This window comes from Eleginops maclovinus, chromosome 9 (genome assembly GCF_036324505.1).
Source record: "Eleginops maclovinus isolate JMC-PN-2008 ecotype Puerto Natales chromosome 9, JC_Emac_rtc_rv5, whole genome shotgun sequence".
Lineage (NCBI taxonomy): Eukaryota > Metazoa > Chordata > Actinopteri > Perciformes > Eleginopidae > Eleginops > Eleginops maclovinus.
In genome coordinates, this window is record NC_086357.1 from 18,803,532 (window position 1) to 18,814,336 (window position 10,805).

A 10,805-nucleotide genomic window follows, 5' to 3' on the forward strand; every position below is an offset into this window, starting at 1 on the left:
TCTCTATAAAACAGCATTATTTTGAATGGAAATTACTCACTTTTAATCACATCATAGCTCAACCTGAAACCGTTGACATCCTGAGTACTTTTCTACAAGGAATGTTATTTGTTTTATACAGTGTTGAACCTTTCCTCCACTGTCATAGGACGCTGGTCGTGTTTGGGGATTAATAAAAGGAGTTTTAACATGCAATTAGAAATCTTGTTAAACCAGGTAACCTGGAATATACTTTCATGATGATTACAGTAAATTACAGGCGAGCTTCCACCTGTTATATGTCATATTAAACATCACTCTTTTAAATCAATCTGTGATTGACATCTTAAAGCACATAATATGCAGTTTATAACATTTTAATGTTAAAAATGCATCACACAAAGTTAAAAATGTTAACCGGTGAAATTTACAGAGCATTCAAACGGTGTCAGTTTACTGTCAATCACAGAAAGCTTTACTATATTAGTATTAAAATATATAAGCATGTGGTTATTTTTTACTGCTGCAAGTGTTTTGCAGTCTAATTGAGAGCAGGATCTTGTTGCTCGGAGTCAATCCTATTTTTTTCCAGTTCTTTCGACAATAATGTAAGAGACTGGAAACTAAAGGTCAACCACTAATTGGCCTGAATGGAGTTAATCCTCCTAAAGTGGCAGCTCTTGAGAAATCTCAAGTAACGGTACTTCATCAACCATAGATTGCTGCAGGGATGAGTGTTATAACCAAGACATGAGTCAACATTTTTTTTAGTTCCAGTTCCCTTCATCATCATCCGTCATGAAGTCAATGGGTTTTTGGTTAGGAGTCTGAGATAAGGTCTTTGACTTACACTTACTGGTTTAAGAGATTTAAACCCAGTGTTCTAAATATGTTGGTTAGCACCACACCGGTGAATGTTTAAGCTTTTATATTAGATAAAATGTCGTTTACAGTAAAGTGGCTAAATAAGACACAAAATGCATTTAACCTTCAAAAATTATAAAAGTGGAGTTTATTTAGTAAGATTATCTTGCTGAATGAAATGTGTAAATTTCATAAACTTTTGATCGCCGCAAAGATGATTTTCGGCAATAATACATAATAATGGAAAAAAAATCTATTGGTTTTTACACTTCTAGACTTACAACGGGTAGTGATGGGTCGTTCGCGAACGAATCAGTTCGAACGAACGACTCTTTGAAACGAACGAACTGACCTGATTCCTCGATTCACCTTCCTCTCGTTCGTTCGTTCGTTCGTTCGTTCGTTCGTTCGTTCGTTCGTTCGTTCGTTCGTTCGTTCGTTCGTTCGTTCGTTCGTTCGTTCGTTCGTTCGTTCGTTCTCCCACGGACTGGTTGCTGTGCCAATCGTATGCTGTTGTCTGTTGGGTCTAGAACGCCCTCGTTGAATTTTAGCTAATGAGAGACAGGAATGCTTCTCGTTTATTCCTCTCCAGTCGTTCTCGATCAGTCAGTCATTCAGTAGCGCTAGCCTAGCAGGTTAAATGGGGACTTGAAACCTTTTCAATGAAAAGGTTTCAAGTCAGTTACGCAACACCGTAGTTCAAGGCAAATACATAGCTGCAACTTCATGATTATGTGTACTTTTAGACAACACAACCAGTGGCGGCTGGTGGAGTTTTCTCCAGGGGGGGCTATAACTCCAACATTTATAGTAAAATTTAAAAAAGCATGCATACATGTACTAAGGTATCAAACGAGTGTATTTACATAAATGAAAACAACAAAAACAACATTATAGATAGATAGATAGATAGATATAAGTGCAAAGAGAAACAAGTGCGATATATAGAGTATGCACAGTATATGCAGTTAAGAGTGATTATGTAAAGATAAGGGCAGTATAAAGAGGTGGGAATAATTGGCATAGTATAAACAGATATAGTATGAACAAATATACAGATGTGCTATATTACTATACAGATGGCCAATATACATATATAATAAATATCTCTCTATCTATCTCTAGATATATCTCTATATCTCTATATTTAAATAATATATATCATATATAACATGGACAATACACATACTTTATGACAGAAGGCTGTGACGTCAGCCCCGCCGCCAAATCCAGCTGCATTCAGCTCGGGGCGCAGGAGAGGTGCGCCCCGACATCGTCCTATCTCTTGTATTGAAGAGGAGCTACTGCGCATGTACAACCTTTAACGAGAGTCTATGGGCAAAGATTCCTGCGCCCCAGGGCGGAAATACGTCACCAATCAGACAATGTCAACGAACGAAACAACTTTACTCATCATTAACTATGAAATATTTATCTTGCACATCTAAAAAATTATTTTTATTTTATTATTTCATTTTTATTTTATTTTTTTTATGTCTTATTCAAGGAAATGTGGTGAGAGGTGAGTGGTGGGGCGGCACCCTAGCGCCCTCTATTGGCCAGCCGCCACTGCTTTTCATCAACATAATCTTTCTGCCAAGCTTTTAAACATGTTTGTCGGCATATTGAGTCGTTATTTCTTTATTTAGTAGCCCTTGCTGAGAGAGAACAAAAAAAAGTAAGACAATACATTTGCGGATCAAGCCGTAGTCTACTGTATTAGGATTTACCTTCAATAAATGTGAAGGTGAATATACACATTAGCCACTGTTGTGTTGTCTAAAAGTACACATAATCATGAAGTTGCAGCTATGTATTTGCCTTGAACTACGGTGTTGCGTTGACTGTTTCCACGACCGTTTGCGAACGAGGAGCTGAGAACCGTGCATTTCATGATTCCCCGCTGAATGACGTTGTACCGGAATCGCGACTGAACGAAGGAGCGAACGATTCTGAACGATTGTTCTTGGCGAACTGACCGAGGCAAACTGAATCCCAGAAAAGAATCATGAAATCCATCTCTAACAATGGGTATGATCAATTAAAGTTATGTATATGGTCAAACCCAGAGGATTTACAAGGAAAATCGGTTTGGTTGGCTTTCATTGGCGCCAGGAGTCACTGTAGCATGCTAACATGCTAACGTTGTCGCCTGAGCATGTTCTGTGAATGAAAATAGCTAGAAGCAGTAGGAAGTCGCAAAGTCGGCCACATACTGAGCATTACTGTTCCCATTCACTTGAATATACTCGAACTGTTCAGTATTTTACAGAATGCACAAATGGGGCGAAGCCTGCAAGCTAGTTCAGGCAGTGCACTCGAGCACCAATGTTACATATAGCCTACTGCTTCTAATAAACATATTAATGAAACACTTGAGTTGTCTGACTGAAATAGAGATATATAGAACAGCAGTAAACAGTATTTTTCGCAGGCTGCGTTTTAAAACGTGAAAAAATCTACAAAACGGTGCCCTGCCTGGGAAATGTTAAAGTATCTCCAAAGCCTCTTCAATGATCACTACTAACGTGAACTAACATGTCTATTGTTAATACTACGTCAGAGCTGTCAATTTATCAGCTTGAGGAATACTCTGGTGAAGCGCAATGAATGCTCTGGGCAGGGCGGATGGGATGGCAATCCAATCATTTTATTTGAATTATAAAATCCTAAAACAGTTAAAGATACCCGATTTCTAACAGGATAAAAAGCAATACTACCTTGGCTTCAGCCTTTTAAAATTAAGCTTCATAAAATTGCTGCTAGCATGGGTAAAACTGAAGTTAATGCCAGAAAATGCATTAATTAAATCACATTATTTATATCATTAAAAATCATTTTAATAAAAAAATATAATTGGAACCACTTTCGGCAAATTGACGGATGTTCATATTAAAAGGTTCCTATAAATACTAGTGAAAATGATACTCCATAATAAAGTTTGAGTCGCTCCAGTGACAAACCTTTGTGTTGGTTGCTGTTACTGTATTATATCATGTATTGTATCATGACATGTGATGTCCATTGGAGAAAAGAAAAAAAAGAACATGAATTCAAAGAGGTTTGAAAAAAATTTAGTATTTTTGTTATGATTAAAAATCTCAAATCTGCAAAGGAATGGCCATCTACAACTTTGTTTCGATAAAGAAACACCACCATCCGAACTGTAACCTATTTCCAATCACTACTCACATATGGTCTATTACTACACTCCTTAATGATCGCATGATGCTACAACAGGAATGTTATACATACTGTACAGCAGGTTAAAGAAGTCATTTGAACCCTGTCAATGATTTAGCAATAGAGGTGTCAGCGCTGTTTATAGAGAGGGAGGTTTGTGTGAGTGTGGTCTATTCAGTCATATCCTGTTCGGTTCCTGCAGGTACATAGGGTATTGTGGAAACCCCAGCAGGAATCCAGTGTTTTGCAACCCCTGCGCTATAGGTGAGCAGCTGTTAGTGGAAGTTGATGTGTTAAAATGCTACAGGGAGAACAAGTTTGCCTTCAAGATGTGCTTTAGGCAGGAGTTTATCTGTTTGTTGAGTTGAACTGATAATGAAAGCTGGGACAAGAAAAGAGTGACTTTGTTATCTATTGCCTACAGCCAAACCAGCTTTACAACAGAATGCACGGTGAGATTTTCTAGGCTTAACATTGCAAAGGATGGTCAAAATAATCAGACCATGCTTAGCATGCTAATCATGCCGGCTGCCTTAAAGTTGGAATTACTACGCCTCTTCTTGAAAGTATTTAAACGTATGTACAAGTATATACATTATGGTACAGCAGTATACGGTATTTTGGGCAGGCTGTGTTTTCAGTAATAAACTATAAAATGGTGCACTTCCTAAGCCACATAAAGTGTTATAGTACCTGTCAACAAACATGTCCTAATACACAGCTCAACTAGATCGTCTATTACAGCTTTATGAAAGGTAACACAGGAAGTGACATTGAGTCAACAGACGTACACACATGAAAGCTAAGTTACCCTTTGCATGTTTACCCTTTTTAGAGGTAACAGTAGAAATGTATCACTGTGTGCTTTTTGCTTTCTTCAGCCATTGCAGAGCAGTTTAAAGTTCAAACAACCAACATGGGTGTGATGAAGACAGACAGAGCAGGACAAAACGCTACAGGGATCTCCCACAGCACATGAATGGGAGGCATAGGTCCAAAAAACTGTAAAATCCCCAAATAAAATGGAAAAGCACATCTTTGCCTCCATTTCAGGAATTTGTTGTGCATGGAAGCCTCTTCTTATCTCTGTCTCTTTAGCTCTACACTGGAGCAGTTGGCCTGCAGTGTCTCTTCAAGAAAGTCATTGTTATCTGAGGACAACACCGGCCATCTGAGGCCAACTGTTGTGGTTTCAAGTCAACTCCAATCGGAATCTTCACACAGTATGTCCAGTCGTTTGACTAAACAGAAGTGATGATTAATTTTTGTCAAGTTCCATTTTCAGATCTTGAGAATGCCCTGCTCGTCAGTTTTTGTCTCCTCTGATGGAGGCTGACTGTTGCCCGTATCCTGAGTAGAGCTGAGCGGCCTGGCGTTGGCCTTCGTCGACCGCTGCCGCCGCGTGCCATTACCAATGCAGCGCATGAGGTTCTTGATGGTTGTCCACATTTCCTCGTCCTTGTAGGAGTAGATGCAAGGGTTCATGACAGAGTTGAGTACAGCCATCAATAGCAGCCACTGTTTTGTTTCCATGACGTTACAACTCTTGCAGTTGAGGCCGTCCAGCAACAGAACCACCAGGCCGGGAGTCCAGCAGATCACAAAGGCTCCTTCAAAAGACAAAAACACAGATATAATGACACACAGTTAGGCATTTGTAGCACTTAAAGTTAAATGCGCGAATATTTACTGAGTTAAATGCGCGAATATTTACTGATCCTAAGACAGACATTGACAACTACTTAATTAAACATGCAATCCTGAGTAACAACTTAAAATCCCTTGACAAGAAGTCCATGTTCCCTGCACTCATGTTTCAGTGGGGAAAATGTAACTGGAAGAGTAAAAAAGAAAACCCAGTTATGATGGTGGAGATAATATGTGTTATACTTTGGGGTACATTTTAATTAAGGCCGCTTCAAATGGATTTATCTGCACTTAAAGGTTTTGTTTGCCTAAGCTACAGCCCAAAACCTGAACCTGAGCATTTTGGGCGTTTTTCTCCGATTTAAAAAAAAAACAATCTACTCTGGAAGATGTTGCTCATAACATCGATGAGTCAGAATCTAATTTGCAACCAGTAATGGCTTCAACTTTATTTCTGATAAAGTAACACAATTATTTTCACAAATTTCTGAGCTGGCCAACAGGATGGTTGTTAAAAAAGCAAATGCGTACAGTTATTCACCTACTAATAATTTTAGCAAAAAAGAGCCATCCTAATACCACCACAACAAGCAGAGGCAGGTTGGCAGTACAATGCCCTCCCTATTTTAATACTTAGTGGTGTGTGTTTGGTAAATAACATATTAGGTCACATGGCAACTGAAACAGCCAATAAGCACTCAAATTTCAAACATGTTTGGGCACAAAAGAGTGCTACCAAAAGTTTTTGGAAGTGAAACAAACCTACAAGCACCAACTTGTCTGCACTACCTGCATCACTAACTCTTCAATAACTTCTGCAGAACAAAAACAAGAGCTGCTCTATACAGCACCCTCTTTGTCTCCCATACACAGGAAGGGATACATGTGCACACAGACTGAAAGGCTCAGGCAGAAGTGCTTTTATTTTTTCCCACTGCAGTTGATCCTGAAAGTAAAAAGTTGGCCACATTTTTACAGTGAATTTCTATTCTTAAACTCGTTCTTCTTTGCTCTTTTTCTTTGTCTTTGATGGCCCACATGTCCAAAATAAAGTGAACTAAATTGGGTGAGACCCAACTTAATGGTCTCTCATTGGCAGTTCCTCTAGTGAAGTTTAAAAGCGGACTGTCTTCTCTTTTAATATACAACAGAGGAAAGAAAACAGCGGGTTCTAGAAAGACACCCACAGCATGTGTGCCTTTTCTCGGTTGGAACTCATTTCATGATGGTGGTTGCACTTAAAGAATGAAAATAAAATCGGGAGATGTTTGATGCTTCACTTAACAAACAGGCAACAACACTCCCAGATATACCATAAATAAATGACTAGGCAATTCAATTTCAAGGATGATTTTTTTCCCCAAACTAATGCAATGAAGAGTAAAGTTCAAATGTAAACGAGAAAACACAAAATACTTAATTCTTCTAATTATAACTGCACATTAACATGAATGAATTTGTTCAATGTCCCACTGTATGTTTATCCAACGCTTAGGCACACAATCATTTTACTATTGTTATAATGTGTGGGTTAAGCATTTCCAAACTGGTTTGTCCAGTTACCAGTTCCACTTGAGCAGACTGTTTATCTGGAACAAAAGTTATCTTTTTGTCCCTGAATAATATAACCCAGGGACCCGGATCGGACTGAATGCCTCAGAGGTCTTAAGGTTTCTTTCTTTTCTCTCTCAGATATTCCAGGTGTGTTATCTGCACCGCCCATTTCAAGAGTGATTTTTTAATTTTTTTTACATTCAACCCTAAATCACAGCTACCTCAACAGGGATTTTAACAATGACACTTGTGTGGTTACACTTCCACAAGCTTAACGGAAATCTATAAAGCATCTGAAAGCAATTGAAAAAATTCCCAAGTGTAGGTTCTTCTTCTTGCTTTTTTTTTTAAGAAGGGTGGGGAGGAGGGGACATTCATTGAAGGCCAGTGTGGTGTGGTGTGGATGGTACGCCACACAGGCTGAGGAGCAGTGTCCTTGTAGGGAGAGATAATTACATAGCAGTCTGAAATAAAGAGTGTACAGAGGCCTGCTCCTACGCTACAAACTGTATCAAACTATCTGGACAGGCAGCAAGCTCAGTGCCCAAAGACACAAAGAACAATAAACAGACTTTTTTTTCTTGAGAGCGACTTTGCAAAAACCCTACAACTATCTCATGCATGTTTGTATGAAGAGAGAATGAAAACATAAAATAAGCACATTCAACAACTACCCTGACCTGCAGTGCTTTCAGAGTTTGACGGTATGGCCTTCTATGTACACCATGTGTTATAGCTGCGTAAGACTATGCATTTAACAGCTTATTTTGACGCTTTTGTAAAATGTATCGTATTGTTCTTCTATGAAAGGAAAGTACACAGACTCCATTGCACTTAACATATCCTGTTGCAACACCTAGACAAAGAAAGTCGGACCAGCATATCTGGCTCCCTCATCTAGGATGAAAATGCATGATAAGAAGGGGAAGCAGCTTTTTTAAACCCTCCTTAAGCTTGGAAAGGAGTAGTGCTGCGTCAGTGTATTCATGACACATGAATGCCATACATTCTCTGGTTTCAGCTTCTCAAAAGTTGCTGTTTGCTGTTTTACATACTTAAAAAAAGGGAATATCTTTAGTTATTGAGTATTAGTTGGACGTTCCAATCACTTTTTTGGGACATTTCAAAGCAATTTTTTTTTCTTCACCTTTTTATTTGTATTTTTACTTATTTTATGGTTTGTGAGCTGAGCGTTGTGATTTTGTATTTTATTTAATTATTTCTATGTTCAGCACTTTGGTTTGGAGGTTTTAAAGTGCTTTACAAATAAATCTGTATTGTATTTAAGGAAGTGCTAGGGACATCTAAAATATTGTCACATTTTATATACGGAATGATTGGTTTTTAGCAAATAATTCAACAATAAATAATGAGTTATGTATGGGTTTAAGCCACTGAAAACAACACCTAAAAACTGAGTGGCAAATAACACAATAAAAATAAAAGAAACATTATGCCGACTCTTCATTTGCTTTCATTTAAGGCTCCCTCAAGTCCCTTACACCGCTTAACATGATCGCTGAAAGTGTTTTTGTTAGTATACCCAAGGTTTTCCTTCATATCAGAAAAACCTAGATAACAGTGGAGCGTGTTCAGCAGAGACCGCCCGGACTTTGTGACTGTGACAAGCAACAAACAGCTGTTCAGCAAACCAACTTACACCTGACTAATGTGGGAAATGTTCTGACTCACTGTATCAGTGATGCACAGACAGCAATTTTATGATGAATACCTACCCAGCACAACCATGACTGTCTTGATGAGCTTGATAGGAGTCCTCTTTCGGTTGATGGAGCCGCTGGTGTGCGGTGAAAGCACTGCCGTCTTCCTCTTGACGTAGGTGTAAATCCTTGTGTAAATGACCACCATAACCAGGAACACCAACAGGTTAGACACAGACCAGAAGATCAGGTAGCTCCTGCTGAAGATGGGAGCCAGGCTGGAGCAGTCTGCGATGTTGCAGATGCAGTTCCAGCCTAGACTCGGCACAGCACCCATAAAGATGGAGATGGCCCACACCAGCACAATCAGCAGGGTCACCCTCCTCTTCGTCAGGTTGCTGTGGACTTTCCAGTTAAGGACGGAGATGTAACGCTCCAGAGCAATCACCAGTAGGTTAGCCAATGATGCGGAGAGACTGACATCCAGAAGACCTTGACGGAAGAAGTATTCCTTAACTGTGAGTGTCCTTGACAACTTCCCTGTGTTAAACATCAGGTACACGTATGCTATGCCCGCCAGGAAGTCAGAGGCGGCGAGGTTGGATAGAAGATAGTAGAAAGGGTAGTGAAACCTCTTATTGGTGATGACAGCAGCTATGACCATGGAGTTGGAGACCAGGATGAAGCAGCAGAAGATAGAGCCCGCCACTCTCATCAGGATGAGCTGCGTTTGGTTCCAACTGTCTTTAGCACCGCTGTTGTTGTAGAAGAAGCTCATTGACTCATTATAATGGCAGGTTTGGTTCTCTTGGGCCATTTTAGAGGCGAGTCTGCATAAAGAGAGGGAGAAAACAGAGGACTTTATCAACTCATGCATTAAGGCAGAGGAACATTTTTTATGTGCTCTATGATAACAATAACTTTGGATTTTAGGCCGTTGACATTAGAAGGAATGAGTTTGGTTTCTGGGAAATTATAATTAAAAAAAAATAAAAGTGAACTGTTTTCTAACACTTTACAGACCAACAATTGTTAATGAACATAATCAGAGATACAAAGTCTAAATTAAATGCTTTTAAGTGAGATCAGTACTTTTTCTCCCAAGGCCAAAAGAGATTTATTGACCAATGGCAATACAAAAAGCCTATTACTGTGAGAAGATGCTTTGAATAAAACCGATATCAAAGTTAGCTCTATACATTTGAACAAGATAGTGACCATAGTTACAATAAAATTAGACAAAACACGCTCATTGAAGTGACCTGAGCAATTTCTGTTGAGTTAATCCGCATTTTCTACCTGTTCAAACATGTATTTAACACTACAGACATGGAACAAAACAATAATCCAACGCAACACAGGCTAAAGTACAGTTTCCTCCTTGTCCCGAGAAGCCTTTATTATGCAATGAACTTTACTAGCCTACTACCTGTCCGACTTGGTCTACTAAAACCAGCGAAGAAGGAAAGGGATAAGAAAAGTACTGGCAAAGAAATATAAGCTCTTGCTGAAAACATAAAATAAAACAGACGAAACAAATCATTTTGGCCAACAGACAACAACAAAGACAAAAGAGTTACCTGGGAGTCTGAACCAGGTGAGGTTACCTGTGCTACAGGGCTGTCCGTGTTGAGTCAGTAGACTACAAGTTGCGAAATCTTCCGTGCCAAGTTACTGAACTGAACATGTTTCCCCGCAGCAGTGCGCCTCTGCAGCTGTGGACAGAGGGAGGTGACAGCAGGCAGCGAGAGGACGAAGTGGAGGCAGAGAAGTGGAGCGGAGTGTCTCCACTCCTGAGGCTGCAGCAGCTCGGTGACGTAGAGGGCGTGTCCGCCCGGTCTGACATGCGAATTCCTCCGGGTGACCGCACTCTGCACCGCAAGCTCACTGTCCGATCAAAACACTGCTGGTCACTGC

General features: G+C 39.6%; 1 protein-coding gene across 2 annotated transcripts; it reads right to left on the reverse strand.

Moving 5' to 3' along the window:
* Window positions 1-3,472: 3,472 nt before the first annotated feature.
* On the reverse strand, window positions 3,473-10,691 carry lpar3 (lysophosphatidic acid receptor 3). 2 transcript variants are annotated; one of them, XM_063891406.1, is made up of 3 exons: window positions 10,469-10,691; window positions 8,964-9,718; window positions 3,473-5,636 (listed from the first exon to the last, which is right to left on the reverse strand). In XM_063891406.1, exons 2-3 carry the CDS (start codon window positions 9,703-9,705, stop codon window positions 5,308-5,310), a joined length of 1,071 nt encoding a protein of 356 aa, XP_063747476.1. In that variant the 5' UTR covers window positions 9,706-9,718; window positions 10,469-10,691; the 3' UTR covers window positions 3,473-5,307. The 2 variants fall into 2 exon arrangements, with proteins under 2 accessions (XP_063747476.1, XP_063747477.1); XM_063891407.1 differs by having other exon boundaries at window positions 10,496-10,623.
* Window positions 10,692-10,805: the final 114 nt, after the last annotated feature.

What these genes read in the sequence shown, in the direction of transcription:
- lpar3 (XM_063891406.1), bottom strand. Translation starts at nt 9,705, where the DNA reads ATGGCCCAAGAGAACCAAACCTGCCATTATAATGAGTCAATGAGCTTC. An exon ending in GACAGTCATGGTTGTGCTGG is followed by an intron (nt 5,637 to 8,963) that starts GTAGGTATTCAT and finishes TGTCTTTTGAAG; the next exon opens with GAGCCTTTGTGATCTGCTGG.